This window comes from Elephantulus edwardii, unplaced genomic scaffold, assembly GCF_000299155.1.
Source record: "Elephantulus edwardii isolate Elephantulus edwardi_28Jun2011 unplaced genomic scaffold, EleEdw1.0 scaffold00190, whole genome shotgun sequence".
Classification (NCBI taxonomy): domain Eukaryota; kingdom Metazoa; phylum Chordata; class Mammalia; order Macroscelidea; family Macroscelididae; genus Elephantulus; species Elephantulus edwardii.
In genome coordinates this window covers 3,148,609-3,166,919 of record NW_006399940.1, presented here as the reverse complement: position 1 = coordinate 3,166,919, position 18,311 = coordinate 3,148,609, and the positions used below count along the sequence as shown (strand labels likewise).

Here is an 18,311-nt window from a genome sequence, read left to right as displayed (position 1 = left end):
TGATTTTGGGATTTACTCCCAAGTCCTTGATCCACCTTAAGGTGATTTATGTATATGGTGAGAGATGTGGACTCTGTTTCAGCTTCTGCAGGTAGCAGTCCAGTTTTGCCAGCACCATTTGTTGAAGAGATGGTCATTTTTCCATTTCATAGGTTTTCTTTGTTGAATATCAGTTGACCATGGATAGCTGGGTCTATTTCTGGGTTCTCAATGTTGTTTTTATACAACCGTAGCAGTTAAATTAAGGCTCTGATGAGATATTTACACTTCTTGCATACAAGCTTTATGTGGGCTTCTACAGATACAGTGAAACTGTGGAGTACTAACATGTCATGATATGAAGAAGTCATGGATACACTGGATAAAGAAAGTAAATATAAATATTGTTACAATGTATTGTCGAGTCATCTGCAACACATAGCAACTCTACATACAGCAACTCTGGACCCTACCTTGTCCTGAGCCAGTCTCACTACTACCAATTTTTTTTTAAATGAACTACTACCAAAATTTTTTTAAAAAGCAAAGTAGAACTGATAATATTAAGTCTGCTAAGAATGGTGTTATTAACACAATATGTGTGTGTGTGAGAGAGAGAGAGAGAGTGTGTGTGTGTGTGTGTGTGTGTGTACCGCTGAATCAGATCCGACTGGCACAGAAAGAGATTGCGTTCCCTTCTCCACTGGAGCATCTGGTGGATTCAAACTTTGTGCTTTCAGGATTGCAGCACCACTTCTTTCCACTGGGCCATCAGAGCTTCCTAACACAATACTTTCAAAGATTAAAAGGTAATGCGATTTTAGAAATTCAATTTGTATAATGTACATTATTTGACCATGGAAAGGATATAAGTTTAGGATTTTTCCCAGTATTTAGTAAGCTATAAAGTAACATTTATTTATTCTCCTTTTAAATCTACCTCATAGTCCAAATTATGCAATTTATTTATGTCATCCCAGTGGTTTAAAGCTACAGGTAATCTGATGAAAAGTCATTCCTATATCATATTTTCCTCCCTCCCTGCATCTGTATTCCTTCTTTCTCTCCTCCATTCTCCACTCCCACATTCAAGTTCTGAGCTCTAAGTATGTGCCACGTTCTAGATGAGCAGAAGAGATGACATTTTAATAGTATTTAATATTACAAGATGATCAATTTGAAAAAACCACAATTTGAAAAAAGTTACTTAAGAATTAAATAACATTAAATGTTCTTCTGTAAGAAATATTCTATCAATAAGATTTTAAAAACATTAAAATCACTTTGATGTATTAATTTAATATCTCTGTGCAGTAGAATGTAATGTTTCTGGAAAGATGATGCAAACAACATTCCCTTGCCTTCTAACTGACAATTCCTCTTAAGTCGGCTTAATATTTGCAAATTTAATTTAGCAGCAGTACAGGAAAGGGGTTTCTGAAGATATCAGAAGACATATTTTAAAAACCCCATGCATGCACGCGTATACATACACACACACACACACACACACACACACACCCCACACACACACAAAACCCACACACACACCCACACACACACAAAATGAAAAATAAAGAACAAATTTAGGTAATTCCAAACTATAGGAACCTCATTTCCCATCTGTTAGTAAAGCATTCAAAACCTTGAGTGTCTTAAGGCAAAAGCGATAGTTTTAAAGGCAATCTACCTTGCAGAATAACAATAGCATCAACATAGAGAGAGATCAGTTGACCCACAGGACAGAAAGCAATGCTACCAAGCCAAAGGTGGGTGACTTTTAATCCGCGGCCCTTGGGACAGTCTTTCTTTGTTTTTGTTCAGACATTTCTCTAGGTCATGTAGTCCTGGTGTACAAATTGCCGTACAGCAGTAACTTGTGCTTGCTGTGAGGCTGAACTCTGTGACACTGAAGTGTCAAATGTATTAATGGTTGGTTACCCAATGCGGACAGTATGGGGTGGATCTCCCCGATTAATACAAGCTTGGAAGCAGGAGTGGCATCCACTTCCATAACAGCTTGCCTCCAGAAACTCAATGAACCTGGAGAAAGGATGAAAGACACACAAGTGTTGAGGACTTTCCTTCATAGGGTAGCTATGAGTAGCCTGCAACTTGATGGCACTTAACAACAACAACCACCATGAAAAATAAGTCTCCCTACTGGTACAGTGAATAAGCACTGGATTGCTAACTGAAAGGTGATTGAATCAAATCCACTAACCACTCAGTGGGAGAAAGAAGTGGCAATCTTTTCCCATAAAGATTCACTGAACTCAAATTCATCATTGGCCAGTCTTAACCCAATACACAGCTGACTTGACACTTCATTAGTTTTCTGAGGCTGTGAAGTAAAAGGGAGAAGACTGTCCATCTTTCTTCCACAGAGCCCTGGTCCATTCAAACTGCCAGAGAGGTGTGGTCTTTGGGCTATCAATGCAACTCCTTACAGACTGTTCTCAAACATTTAAAAAGCCTATGTGACAGTTCAACTCTGTCCTACCTGGTCCTACGAATTAGAATCAACTGAAAGACAGCGTGTGTGGGCTTTTTTGTTTCTTTCCTTTTGTTTTGTCTTGGGTTTTTGTTATCACGTAGCATATGCATGGGCAATGATCCAATGTCCAACCAACTTAGCATAATTGAATAAAGAACAATTCAGTTCTGAAAAGGTTTATAAACATCTTTCTTAAATTGAGCAAATCACCAGTTATTTGGAAAGTACAATGTATTGGCTTTTATTCAAAAGAGCAACACTTAATGCTGACAACACTGCCAAATTCCTTCTTTCTCTATTTCCCTTTCTTAGAGAAAATGATTAAGAGACCAATTCCCATGCCAGCTGGATGCTTAAGAACATTAAAGGTCCTCTGTCAGGATTCAGAACTTGATAGGGCTTACAAACCACTGTGCTAATAGATAACCTCTTCAACATTCTAAATCAAACCATAGACCCAGATTAAAATTGTATCACCTAGTATCAATATTCTGTGGTTTATAAAACCCTATTGACCCACCTCTGGGAGATGGTTGGAGTGATGCAAAAATTCTTTGTTTTGGGAGTGTAGCTATATTTCTAAACTGAGAGTTACCCACACCAAAGAGCCAATTCTTTCTGTCTCTTTTATTTAATTCATAACTTAGGAGAAAGGAAAAAGAGGTTCCAAGATATAAGGTGAAAGCAAAAGAAAAGCAAGAAGGTCATAATTCACATTTTGGTTTTTTGGACTATTCCAGTTACCTACTGATTATAATTGCAAAGAGTAAAAATTTTACAATAGAATTTTAAATGTTTTATCTTCTTAAAATTACACCTGTACTTCAAAGTCTTCAACCAACCAGATAACTTCATTTTAAACTTTTTCAGCTGCAACACATATACGATAAACATGTAAATTCTTGGCATAATTCACGAAGTTGTTGTAAAATGCAATCAAGTTGGAACGAAATCATAGCTTCTCCCTCACTGTGTTTTTAGAGACAGTAAATCACGTGGCAGTTGACTGTCTATCTTCCTCTTGTGTTGCAGCAGGTGGATTTTAACTGTGTATTATTTGGTTCTGTTGTACATAGGGTTTTCAGAGGCCTGCTATTTTAGAAGTGACTGGGGTAATCGGGATGGGTGTGTCAGAGGTAGTGCAATTGGCACAGGATAGAGCAGGGTTTAGGGCTGTTGTACATAGGGTCACTATGAGTCGCAAAGGACTCTACGGCACATAACAACAACAACATCTTTCGGTTACCTGCGCAACTCCTTACCATATAAAATTTTCATAAAATGTTGTTTTTGTAGGTGCCTTTCCGCAACACATGACTCATAGCAATTCTATGAGCAACAGATCTTAACCCTATCTTATCCTGTGCCATCCTTATCAGCCTAGATGCACATGAGTCCATTACTGCAGTCACTGTAACAATTCCACTCACTGAGCATCTTCCTTTCTGTATTGGATCATCCACCTTTACAAGCATGATGGTTTTTTTTTTTTTCGAGGAATAGCATCTCCAAACAAAAATATGACTTTAACTCTAGTCTATCTGAATTTAATACTTTCTCAAGAACAGGTTTGAGACCTGAATGAAGACCAGATGAGCTGTGGAATGATATCAAGAATATCATTCCTAAGGAAAGCATGGCAGGACAGAGGAGGAAGACAAGACTGAAATGGATATCAGAAAAGACTTGGAATATTTCACTAGTGTGCCAAGAAACTAAAACAAAGAGAAGAAATCAGGAAGTTAAAGAGTTTAACAGATAATTTCAAAGGGCAGCTCATGAAGACAACAAACTATTATAACAAAACGTGCAAAGATTTGGAATTAGAAAACCCAAAGGAAGGAAATCACTTGGAATTTCTTAAGATAAAACATATGCAGAATAAATTCAAGTCTCAAGTTGCAAAATTTAAGATTCTAAGGGGAAAATAAGGAATGATCCAGGAAGCATCAAAACATGATGGAAAAGAATGTACAGAGTTACTGTATCAAGAAGAATTGGCTGAGACAGAAATATTTCAGAAAATAGCATGAGATCAAGAACTAATGGTAAAAAAAAAGGAGAAAGCTCAAGCTGCTCTTAAAGAATTGGCAGAATGTAAGGCCCTAGGTATTGATGGAATACCAACCAGCATCTTTCAACAAACATATGCAGCCCTGGATGTGCTCACCAGCTTGTGCCAAGAAACCTGGAGTCCCGTGACCTAGCCAAATGACTAGAAGATATTCATATTTATTTCCAATCCCAAAATGGTGATTCATTCGAATATAGAAATCATCAAACAGAATTACTGATAATCAAAAATACTGCTGAAAAGTACCTAAAGGCGACTAGAAGAATATATCAACCACCAGAAATACAAGCTGGATTTAAAAGAGACCTCAGCATTAGGGATATCATTGCTGTGAGATGGATCTTGGCTGAAAGCAGAGTTCCAGAAGGATGACTATTTGTGTTTTATCACCTATGCAAAGGCATTTCACTATGTGGATCACAACAAACTGTGACTAACATTAAGAAGAATGGGTATTCCAGAACACCTGGAATTGTATTAGTGTGAAACCTATCCCTAGACCAGGAAGCTGTTATCTGAACAGAGCAAAGGAATGCTATAGTGTGTACGGGAGGTATCCTTTCTCCACACCATTTCAACATATACATTGAACAGATCACTCAACATGCTGGACTTTATGAAGAAGAACGTGGCATCAGGATTGAAGGAAGATTCATCAACAACCTGCATTATGCAGATGATACAACTTTGCAAACTAAAACTGAAGAGAACCTGAAGCATTTGCTGCAGAAGGACAAGAAATGCCACTTTCAAGATGGATTATATCTCAACATCAAGAAACCAAAATTTCTTAATACCAGGCCAATTGGCAGTATCATCATCAATGGGAAAAAACCTGCAGTTGTCAACAAGTTCATTTTGTTTGGATCCACAATCAACACTATTGTCTCCAGCAGTAAGAAAATCAAAGGACGAGTTGCACTGCTAAAATCTGCTGCCAGGGACTTCTCTAAAGTGCTGAAGAGCAACAATATCCTTCTTGAGACTAAGGTGCACTTAACCAAGGCCACACTCTTCTCCATTGCTTGATAAGCATCTAAGAGCTTAACAAAGAATAAAAATGACAGAATAAGACTTGATACCCTTGAGTCCTGGTGCTACAGAGGAGAAGTGAACATTCTTTAGACTGCCAAGAGAATAAACAGATCTGTTTTGCAGAGGGTGAAACTACGTTGCTCCTTGGAGTCAAGGACTTTGAAACTCAGGTTCATATACTTTGGACATGTTGGCATGAGAGACTAGTCCTTGGAGAAAGGTATTATGTTTGGAAGAGTGGAGAATTGGTACAGGAGAGAACCCTGTCTGAAATGAATTGAGACAGAGACTGTGGCAATGGAGTGAGCTGTGTCAGATGGTGTGTTTGGCTCAGAATAGTTTCAGAGATATTGTTCATAGGATTGCTATGAGTTATAATTGGCTTGATAGCACATAAAAATAACAACATATCCAAAGTATGTGAGATGAAGTTTCACTACCCTTGCCTCCAAGGAGTTTTCTGTTTCTACTTTCTCTAAGCCATATCTGTTGTTTGGACTTCGTGGAGAAAAATGCGGTATCACAATTGGAGGAAGACTAATCAACAGCCTGTATTATATAGATGATACAACCTTCTTTGCTAAAAGCAAGGGAGTCCTGAGGCACTTTATACAGAAGATTAAGGATTATACTCTTCAATAAAAACTACATCTCAACATTAGGGGAACAAATCTCCTCATCACCCAGCCAATAGGCAAAATCATGACAGATGGTGAAAAAAAATTGAAATTGCCAATTATTTCATTGTATTTGAATACACAATCAACACCTTTGGTACCAGCAGTCAGGAGATGAGGAGATGTGTAGAACTGGAGAAATTTTCTTTCAGGGACCTCTCCAAAGTCGTGGTATCAGTTGAAAGACTAAGATGTTCCTGATTGAAACCATGGTTTTTCTAATCACCTGCAATGCATCTGAGAGCTGAACAAGAAATAAGGATGACAGAAAAAGAGTCAATGACTTTGAGTTGTGATGTTGGAGAAGAATACTGAATATCCCATGAACTGCCAAAAGATCAAACAGATATGTCTTAGCTAATAAAATAGTAGTTACCTTTATCAATGAACTGCCTTCAGATCACGTTTTATTTAAAAAAAATACTCAAAACACATCTTAAAGATCTACTAGCAGAGTGTATTCTGTAATTTGACACTGAACTTTCTAACATACGTGTCTTCACTCATTTCTAAAATGTCAAAGGAATTACTTCAGACAAAAAATTCTGGCATATAGAGTCAGTAAAAAATTACTTTATTATCATCATATGGATCATATGAGATCTTAATGGTGTTGCAATTATTAACATAAAAGAAAATAAGCAAAATACACAAATATTATTTCACTATTATCTATGACATATTCAAAGTTCTTTTTTTAAAAAAATGTTGTTAGGTTCTGTCAAGTGGATTATGACTCATAGTGACCCTATAAACAACAGATCTGAACCTTTCCCTCTCCTGTGGCATCATGATTTTTATCGCACTCAAAGTCACTGCAGTGGTCACTGTGTCAAAGTATCTTTAGAGGATCCTCCTCTCTTTGGCTGACCATCTACCTTTCCCAGTTTGATGTCTCTCTCCAAAGACTCATTCCTCCTAAAATCATGCCCCAAAATAAGTAAGATGAAGTGATAACATATTTGTCTCTAAGTAGCATTCTCATTGTATATCCTTCAAAACATATTTGTTTGTTGTTTCGGTAGTCCAGATGATTTCAGTACTCTTCCCAAAAAATGAAAATACCAAGGCATTGTTTTTCCTTTTACCATCTTTATTCAATGTTTAATTTTCAGATTCACAGGAAGCAATTGATAGATACAGTGATGATCAATAGTACTTTCATGCTCAAACGTTCACCAATTTTTTTCTTTACTGAGAGAACAGTGTTATTTGTTATGTGTGCTGTTGAGTTGGAGCCAACTCATTGTAGACCTTCCAGTGGATTTCAAAAGCCAGAAATCACATGGTAGAAGATCGCCCATCTAACTTCTCTAAAGAAGCCGGTGGATTCCAGCCACTTCGCTTTTTGGTTGATAGTGGTACTCCTTACCACTAAGCCACCAGAGGCCCTTGAGTAAACAGTAGAGTAATTAAAACTAAATTTAATTAATAATGATGCCTACATAGAAAAACAAAAACAAAAACACACACACAAAGATTTGACTTCCCAATTTTGAACTACCTCTAGACAAGCTGAAAGGCAGGTAAAATTACACTCCTAGGGAAAATGAGTAATAAATTATATTCACAAAAAGGGTCAATGCAATATTTAATTAGATCAGAAAAGTTTGGGAAGGCAGACATCAACAAGTGCAACCTCTCTCCTAACTCAGAATCCTCTCGAGGGTATCCTGAAAAGAAGTAATTTAATAAATGATGATTTGAAAGTAACATCTTTTATTAAAATTATGACAATATTTGTTTACATTAAAACAGATCCTTACATCAATGTCTTTTAGAAAGTGTTTTATAGACTTTAGGAGGAAGGTTATCACACCATAGAAGACTCAACTACTAGAGAAAGTGAAAAGTGATGAAGTACCTCCTTTTGAAATTTCCCTTTGCTCTGATAAGCAGTACCAGTAGTATAGAGTGTAAGAGGGCTGTACAGCAAAAGGTTGATAGTTTGAATCCACAAACTCTTATAAGAGACAAAGATGAATAGTCTCTCCAAATAAATATTTACAGTCTTGAAAACCTAATGGAGGGTCACCATGTGTTGAAATTGAATGGACAGTGGTGGAAAGTATATTCTTCTATATAAATTACTCAATGAGTTGTTATTGTTGTAGGCAGTTGAGTAGAAATGGATTAGCTCTTCCATCAACTAGTTTTCTGAGGAAGTAAAGCACACAGGAGGACACTGTCCATCTTTACCCTGGAAAACTACTGGTGGGTACAAACTGCTGGCCTTTAGAGAGGCAGCACAACTCCTTCCCACTATTTCTTAATTTATACCATTTGAAGCAGGTTATGGCAGAAAAGGGTTTTCTTTCTAGCGAAAATATTTAGTTGGTTTCAGGGAAGCATCTAGAATTGTCAAAGACTTGACTAATGGGCATTACTATGGTTATAAACTTCATAAGAAACTAGAAACTTTGATTAGCTCCTCAGGTGTTAAGCTACATAAAAGAAAGACCTTTAATTCGTATTGATTTCAATAAGCAACACTGTAGGAATTATCTCAAAATTCTGGTCATATAACTATAAGCAGGTTTTAGCCATAGATCTCTCTTGGGAAATCAACATAAAATACAACATCATTGAATTTTGTAAAAATATATACATTTCCCACACACATTATATGTTTTCTCTATTGAAATAGTATTTCACTGAATATTTACTCCAAATAGTTTTGCTTTTGGTTTATAATTTTTACAATAATCTGAGTTTAGAAAAACTCCACTCTATTCATTGTAATATGGCTCAATATTGTTATGCCTATGTCTTCAGGTATTATATTCAGTGCTTCTTCTTGTCAGGTGCTATCAAGCCACTTACAACTCATAGTGAAAATATGAACAACAGAGATATGAACCCTACCCTAGCGTGTACCATCCTCATCATCTCTAATCTGCTTGAGGCCATTGCTGCAGTCACTGTGCCAATCCATCCGGTTGAGTCTCTCTCTTTCTCTGACTCTCTACATTTCCAAGCATGATACCCCTCTCCCAGAAACAGCCTCTCCTAGCAACACAACCAAAGTCTGTGAGATGAAGCTTTGTCATCACTGTCTCCCAGGAGCTCTCTGGTTGTAATTTCTCCAAGACCTATCTGTTTAGTTTTTGACAGTCCATGGGACATTCAGTACTCTTCTCTAACCTCATAGCTCAAAGGCATCCATTCCTCTTCTTTCATACTCAGTCAATGTCCAGTTCTCAGATGCACAGCAAGTGATTGAAAAGACCATGGCCTTGATCAGGTGTACCTTAGTCTTCAAAATTATATCATTGTGCCTTGATAATTTAGAGAGTTTTCTGATGGCAGACTTCTCATCGGGTAAGTATCCAGTGCTAGCAAGCAACAATTATAGGGCCATGTACAAAGTAATCATTCAAAAACAAGGTTAAAAATCACATCAATTACTTTTTAAAAATTACTTTCTTTTTTACTATATATTAATTGGAGAGCGCTGATGGTGTAGTCTGTAGGTAAGCTAACCCAAAGGCTGTAGCTCTCTCATGTTTTTAATCTACTAGTGGCTCTTTAGGAAAAGTATGAGCAATCTCCTTCCATTCAATTTAACGTCTTGGAAACCCAATGAAGGGCGAGCAATGAGTAAGTTCTAACCAGGTTCTTGTTGTTTGGTGCTGTCAAGTCGAGAACAATTCATAACGATCCTATGAACAATATATCTGAAACCCAATCTGTCCTATGTCATATTCCTCAACTCTAACACACATGAACCTATTGCTACAGTCACTGTGTCTATCCGTCTCATTCAGCGTCTTCCTCTCTTTGGTAGATTCTCCACCTTTCCAAGTGTGATGCACTATCTCCTCCTGACAACATGTCCAAAGTATGAGAGACAAAGATTTTACCATCTTTGCCTCCAAGATGCTCTCTGACTGCACCCTCTCCAGGACGCATCTTTTTGTTCTTTTGTCAGTCCATGGGATATTCAGGACACTTTTCCAACAACACAGCTCAAGGATATCAATCTATCTACTATCATTCTTATCCACTGTCCAGCTTTCAGATATGTGGCGAGTGCTTGAAAAGATGGTGGCCTGAATCAGGTGCACATTAGTCTTCAGACTGACATCATTTCTCTTTAGAACCTTGGAAAGATTCCTGGTTGTTGGCTATTCCAGTACAATATATTTCCTGATCATCTGATTGTTGGTACTAAAGATGTTTATTGTGAATCCAAGCCAGATTAAATAACTAACAACTTTAATCTTTTCTCCATCTATCCTGATGTTCCCTATTGGCCCATGCTGGGTATTTTAAAAGAATCTAGGCCACAGTGAATTATATGTCAATTGATAACCAAATATCAGTGCTTTAAACCCACTGAGTAACCCTGGAGAGAAAGATGATCAGTTTCCTGATGTAAACATTCACAGCCTCAGAAACCATTAGAGGACTGTTATGTATCAGAATTTATTAAACTACCGTGAGTTTAGCTTTTAGGGCTGGGTATTTAACCAGAGGCAGTTGAATACAGTGAAATGATTATACTTTGGGGTTGTAAACGGCTATGAAACTACTTAGATATTGGTAAAATAATCCAAAGCTCAATAATAGAAGGAAGCCAGTTTCATTCCTAGTTTGGAAAATGAAAGAAGTGTGATAGTCACAGAAGCCCAGGTGCTATACTTATCTGATGAAAGTTGTTTTTATGTGTCATAGAGTCAGAACAGTATCGTGGCTGACCCTCTAAAAGATTTTCAGAGGTTGTAAATATCACAGGAAGATAGTGACCATATTTTTCCCATGGAGCAGCTGATGGATTTGAACCATGTGCCTTATGGTAAGCAGCACACTTCCTACCGTTAGACCACGAGGGGTCCCATCTGGTGGAAGTAAAAGAAAAAAGGAGAATCTGTCAAAAGAAGATAGAGACAAGATCACGGCTATGAAAGATGGTCAAAGACACTCTACCTTTCTTATATCTTCCCTTTAGTCATACACACTATCAACCATTGGCAAAATGCAGTCCAATGACAGCTGGCATGGAAGACCAGTCTGAAGTATTAGCTCCTCCCCTGATTCCAAACTGCAGAGAGTACCATAAAGATGAAGAGTAAATGGTCAGTCAGATCCAGAACTGACACAGGCCATGATTTGATTGAACAAATTTCTAGATTATTCCTAACCCGATATTATAGAATTTATTTATTACATGAAGTCCTTTAATCATAACACTTATGTGTTCAAAATCATTTATTCATTAAAGTCCTAGTTTGCACACTAAAATGGTTCACAGTAGAAGATCCTGGGTATAATGCCAGTAAATATGGAACAAAATTCAAAACCATAAAAAAGACTAACTTATAGGTTCAACAGAGACTGCTGGTACCCTTGAGAGTATGTCTTTAGCTACTTTTGGAACCTGGAATGAAACTCACTCCCACTAATCAACTTTCAGCCAGATAATAGATAGACCTGTAAGGTGAACAATGACAGAGATGCACACACTCCCTAGACTAACCAGCCATATGGTATCATATGAGGAAGATTTGTGCAAGAATTAAGCCCTGGACACAGAAAATGGTAGGAGAGAAGGATTAATTGAAAGGACAACTACAAGGACGAAGCGAGAGAAGTTCAATTTCATTATGGGTATTTTAATTAATGATATTATAGAAAATATGTATAAATGGTTGAATTAAAAACCAATCCGCTCTACAAATTTTCACTCAAATCACAAAAATAACTAAAACAAAGTGCTTGTGCTCAAAGATTCATGCAATAACAGTGAGCTTAGCAGTTGTGAATTAAAGAGATAGGACAAATAAATTTACCTAGAACATTTAAAAATACTATATGTTATTTTATATAATTCATAAGTGTGTGTTAATATAGCAAGTGATATGTTATGCTAGTAGAATAGTCCTAGAAATCACAACAAATAATGGCAAAGCATTTCAATCCACATACTGGTATATACTTTTACAAACTTACACATTGTGACAATCTATGTTCCCCTTCATTTTTAAGAAGGAAAAGAATTCAAAGTATTGAAAATGACAATATTTAATCAGTATATACCTTTAAATGCCTTAGTGTTATAAAAGCCTACATAGTTGCAGTGTATTTGGAACATGTTATATACATCAATGGGCAGAAGTGATGAAAAAAACTGTTTTCAGACTCTCTCATGACAGACAACTTAATTGTACAACATAACTGATTTATATTGATAATCCACATTCTCATGCATAAATCATTTGCTTGAGCATATACAATAGCATCCATTTTGAAAGAATATTAACTAAATTAGCTCAATCAAAACACAAAATTCATTGAACAAATAGGGTAAGAAGCAACAAGTACTTATCATATCAACTCATAAATTTACTTGTGAAATTTTGATGGTTTCCAGTGGAAATTTCTTCCATAAAAAAAGTGTAGCCGCAGTGTTCCTTAGAAGCAAGGATAGAGAAACTTAATCTCACATACTTTGGTCATATTGCTAGGAGAAGTTATTAATTGAAAAGGGATATCGTGCTTTGAAAGTTGGTGGAACAGCAAAAGAAAGGAAGACTTTCTCTCAACAAGATGAATTGAAACGATGTCTGAAGTAATGGGTGCAAATGTGTCAATGATGATGAGGCTAGCACAGGATAGCTCAGGGTTCAGATCTGTTGTTCATAGGGTCATTGAGGGTTGTACTCAACCTGATGGCACCTAACAACCATGATAAAATATGACCTCTACTCTAAACAAAAGTCTTTTTTCTTATTACAATATCACAGTGAGATTTCATATAATTCTTATACAAATATATTGCATTAAAATGAAAAGGTTATGTTTAACTTTGCTAGAGAAAAGAAATCACATTTAAGAAAAGATTCTCCTTGAAGGAGAAGCTGACTTATAACTGCTCAGAGGCAAGCCTTGAGGGATGATTTGGATTTGACTGCTGAACTGAGACCAGATCCTGAATCCTGAACTAATTGAGGCATTGTGCCTTGGAACTTGAGCTAAAACCTGGACTTGTATTAGGTAATATTCCTTGCCTTCTCCACTTTCCAACTTAACTTCCCTAATAAACTCCACCCCAGTCCCAGTAAAAAAAGAGAGTGAGAGAAAGAGAGAGAAATTCCCTTTTTCATTTTATTAAAACATGACAAGCAGAGAATAAGGTATTTTGAATTCATATCAGGAAGGCAGCTAAAAATGTACAAATTCACACAGAAGAGCTGAATTTTAAATAGAGTGAAAAGAATGAGCTTAACAATGATAAGTGTTGTGTGTGTGTTTGGTTTGTTTTTTTTTTTTTAATTGTGAAAGCACTGAGAATGTATAAATGAAGATGTGGTACTGTTTACAAAGAACATCAGATGTTTTGGATGTGTTTAATAAAGTGATAATAAATTAATTCACTTGAATGTACTAAAATATTATCTTTAAAAATCATTTGTATTGTATGTGTTGATTTAGCACACAGTCATGTTCCTCCAATTCTAAGGATGACCAGTGTGGTTCTAGTATCCCTTGTTCTTTACCTTAGCCCCTAACACAATAACTTAAACCTTGCATGTAATGTGTGACAACACTGGAGAAAAGGTGGAATTCTTTACCCTCAAACTTTTAAAGGCATAAAATCTAATGATTATGAAACTGTGCTGGAATAAAATACTTAGCATATTAAATATAGTAATAAAGTAAATTATTAATGAATTAATGAAAACTATAATCCAAGTTAAAATAATGAGGTATCAAATGTTACTATACTGAGCAGATGCAATATTAACTATAAAGGTTCAAATACCCTAAGTGAAGCCTTGAGAGATTTAAAAGGACATTATTAAAAATAAGGGACATTTTGACATTTAACATATTTCTTCACTAACTTTAAAAGGCAATTATAATGATAATGATGTTTAAATTATTAAATGGAATTTTATTGTATGTCTTTTATTTGAGAAAAACAGAGATAATATGGAAAATGATGGATGGGGTTTAGTAGATGGCAGAAAGAATTCCCCTTGGGTATTACAGCTCCACTTAAGGAAAGTTTTATTTTTGTTCATTTGCATATCAAAATTAGACATTTCTGGTCCAAAATCATTTGTTTCTGGATATTAGAAATACGTTATTTGACTGCTTCATTATTGTAACCACAAGCATCAGGGTCATTGCCAGGTCTATTTGCATCTTATGACTAACACTTAAAGTTGTTTAATAAGTGCTATTGCCACTGTTAGCTTTTTCTTTAGAGCACTTTGAGGAATATTTAATGGAAAAATAAATAGACTATAAATAGAGCTTGATAAATGCTATCATATAATTCAGGAAAGTCTTCTTTTGATCACTAGTTCATGTATTTAGATGAAAGGAGTGGATGTTGAAGGATAGAACTGTCCTTTTGTTTTTTTTTACAAATTAGAGAATACAATCAAATATGATTTTAAGTGTCTTTAAAACAAATTTAAAATTTGGTAATATTACTTTAATGAAAAATATCTACTCCATGAATATGACTCACACACTCTGTTAATCCATAAGCTCTGTCTGTATTGGTTTATAAGCACAGTAAATATCAACAGAATGAGTAAAGAAAATATAATTGACATTATCTATCATATTTACTGAGAGAATGCCGTGTGTAAATTGCAAATTAATGAGTTAAAATCTATAGAAAATGTGAAAACAAGATATTCTTTAAAGAATTATAGAATAATATTTAGCAATTCCCTGTCAGTAAAAAGTAATGCGAATTAAATATTTTTCTCATATGGCAAGAAATGAAGGTTTATTAAAAATGAAAACCAATAATTGGTTAGAAAGATAACTGAAGAGGAGCAAGAGTTTATGTTCTCTTTTGAAAGTCTAAAAGTGAAAAGTTCCCTAAAAAAATCAGGGTATCACAAAACACAAACATAACACCAACATATATGTAGTTAGATAAGATCCAGTGCTAACAAAGTAAACAAGGCTTGCATCAAACCAACACTGCAATGATATTCTCCCCAATGTTAGAGATGCTTCACTGTTAGAAGCTAGCTAAACTAAACATCTCCTGGAAAAAGGTGGGTCCAGTTATTTGAATGAAGCTTAATATTTATTAGATGGTTCATTATGAAACAAATTGTCAAAAATGTATCATGTTACTCTTCATTACAAACAGGCAATATGCTGCTACAGATTAAACTCCCACAATATGTGTTTGCAGCCTCTAGAGATGGTAGTTTCATCCTAACCATTGCTGTTCAAACTTCTAAAACAAACTTAACAGAAAGAATGTAAATATGCTTTAATTTATGTACTCTGTCCTGTGCTTTCTTAAGAGTACACCATTGTTCTACCAATGAGAAACTATTTCATTTAGTTGAAACTAATTGCTCTTGTATACATTCAGTGGTATTCCTAGTTTATAGGAAAGGTAATAACATCTTATAAAAATATGTGCTATTAGTTTATATTAAAAAAGAAAGTAGCCCATATAAATTCAGACTAATATGTGTCAGAAGATTGTATTATGCCACACCCACAACATTAAAATTAAAATATGTTGCATGATTCAAGCAGAAATATGTCCTACTCTCTTTCACTTTAGATATGCTATGTATACAGATAGTGTACAATCCACACTTATAAGCCAACTACCACCCAGTGGAGAGAAAGAAGATCTTTCAGAGAGATTTGAGGTGGACGTCAGGTGGGAGTGTCAGGAGAAAAGAAAGCGATGAGAAATGAAGGAATAAGAGCATTTAGTCTTATTTAGATCCAAGCACAGTAGATCATCAGTTTACGGGGTTTTTTTTGCCTGGGAGCAAATGTTTCCAGAAGCTCATTCTGCAGTGTTGCTTTAGGGGTGAAATCAAGCTATGGGTGTTCATAAGTGACAAACCATTTCAGTGCTCAAGCTCAGGGAAAGGAAGGAAAAGGGGGAGAATAATGGGAGGGGGGAAAGAAGGGAAACTGAAAATGGAAGGAGGAAGGAAGGTGGGAAGAGGGGAGAGAGAGAAAACACATATATATATATATATATATATATATATATACACACACACACATGTGTGAGAGTGACAGAGTGGGAAACAGTGAAAGAGAATGTGCCTTTTAAACACTGAAAGAGAATCTGAATGTTAAAGTGGTTGTTTGAACATGCAAGTGTCAATGTGTGTGAGGATGTGAGATAGAATGTGTGAGGAAGTGTGTCTGTGAAATAGACATTCGTGAGGGTGAGAAAATGGGACTGGAGGGGGGAGAGGAAATGTGCATGCTTGTGTGACAGGTAGGGAAAAATCAGATCGGAGGCGGTGAAAATGGAAAGGGAGTAAAAATAAAGAAGACAGGACATAGAATAGGGTCATTAATAAGGAAGAAAAATGGAGACGATAGAAAAAAGAAGTGAGGACTGGAGGAAAAGGGAAATTAAGAATGGTGGGGAGAAAAGGGAGGGGGAAATGAGAAGAATAAACAAGAAGGGAGAAAAAAGACAGTGTGAAATAGAAAGGCTATCACAAGAGGTGATGGAAGGGAGAACAGCACATAGAAAATAAAAGGGGAGGGGAAACATAAAAAAGAGGGAGGAAACGATAACAGAGGTAAGAGGAAAGACAAAACCCCAAAGACGAAGAAACTGAGTCTAAGTGTTCAAGTGAGAAGGAGAATAAATGAGCTGGGAGCTGACAGTTTGGAAAAAGTCCCTTATGCTACAGAAAAACTAAAGAAACCTGATAAACTTATCAGGCACTCCAAGAGTACCCCTTAACAGTAAAACAGAGACCTTGTGAATTGAGTTTCAAAGTGGCACTGCTCCTCCTCCTAAACCTCACACTTCACTCATCCCGGGGCTACTTGGCGTTCTGCAAAGTGCGTTAGCATCACGAGTACCAGCTCCCTACCTGCCCTGGCGTAAAGGGGCCAGGGTTCTGGGAAGAGTCAGGACCTGGATTGTTGAGACATGGTCTTTTGATGGTGACCACCACCAGCATTAGAACTCGGTTTATAAAAGAAAGCAAAGAGAGTGAGTGAAAAGAGAGACGGAAAGATAGACTGAAACAAGTAAGGAAAGCACGCCGTTTTTCCTACCTAAGCACCGCCGTGTCCCCTTTTCTGACCATCATGTTGTCCACGGCCGCCCAGGGGAAGTCCACACTCTGTCCAGCCGGGAGGCAGGAGGGTAGCAGGCAGCAAAGGCTGAGGAGCACCGCCGCCAGCCACTGGTTCGAGCAACAAGCACCCTGCACCAACAGCATCATGTCCATCCCTGCTAGGGCTGCTCACTCTCCAGCAGCTTTCAGCTCGCACTCCCCCACCCCCTGGTGCTGGCGAGTCTTCCCGGGAACCAGGCGGCGCGCCACAGGATTTTTTTTTTTTTCTTTTTCTTTTTGGGGTGGGTGAGTTTTCTTTCTTTCCACCCCCCTCTAGTTGTTGAGTGTTGTTTCTCTTTTTTGCCTCTCTTCCTCCTCTTCTCTCTCCCTCCCTCCCTCCCCTCCCACCCCCTGGCACCGCACTACACCTCCTCCCGGTCGCTTTTGGCCGCGTCCGGAGTGTGTCTAATTCTCGGGCGGCTCGCACACCATCTAGCGAGGAGGCGAGCGCGCCGGCGAGTGAGGGAGGAGGCGCGGCGGCGGCGGAGGCAGGGCGAGCGGCGGCGACGGCTGTCGCTGCAATCGCAGTAGCAACAGCAGCAGCAGTAGCAGCAGCAGCAGCAGCAGCGCCCGGCGCAGTGGCGGCCGCCGGCCCCCGGGCTCACGCGCGTTGCCAAGCGGCCGTTTCCTTAGCAACCCCGCCCGGGGACTAAGGATGGAGTAGGGAGGGAAAAGGGGGGGAAGCAAAAGAAATAAAATTCAAAAGGAAGTATATATCACAATTACGCAAACGAGAAGGGAAGACAGATGCATCATACACTCCTCTATGAATGCTTTCCGTTAGCTTGTGTTCATGAGTGTAATGCATTGCTGGAAAAGTCTGTATGTCGGTCACAGCGGCACTTTTTCTTGTGAGTTTTTGCCTCTCCAGGCACCCTAAGTTTAAAGTCCTCCAAGTTTGCGGCGCCATCGTGACTCCTGAAACTGAGAATTTATCTCGCAGCAGCAGGCAT

General features: G+C 37.5%; 1 protein-coding gene across 2 annotated transcripts in view; it reads right to left on the bottom strand.

The window, feature by feature from the left end:
* The window catches only part of NEGR1 (neuronal growth regulator 1), a 1,417,016-nt gene extending 1,399,231 nt beyond the window's left edge, over window positions 1-17,785 (bottom strand). The window contains exons 1-2 of one of the 2 annotated variants that reach the window (XM_006896776.1): window positions 17,727-17,785; window positions 17,297-17,675 (exon numbers count right to left, since the gene is read on the bottom strand). In XM_006896776.1, the coding sequence (XP_006896838.1) occupies window positions 17,297-17,472 (176 nt within the window). In that variant the 5' untranslated portion in view covers window positions 17,473-17,675; window positions 17,727-17,785. Of the gene's footprint in view, window positions 1-17,296; window positions 17,676-17,726 lie in introns of those variants that run through there. The other variant, XM_006896777.1, reaches the window with a different exon arrangement.
* Window positions 17,786-18,311: the final 526 nt, after the last annotated feature.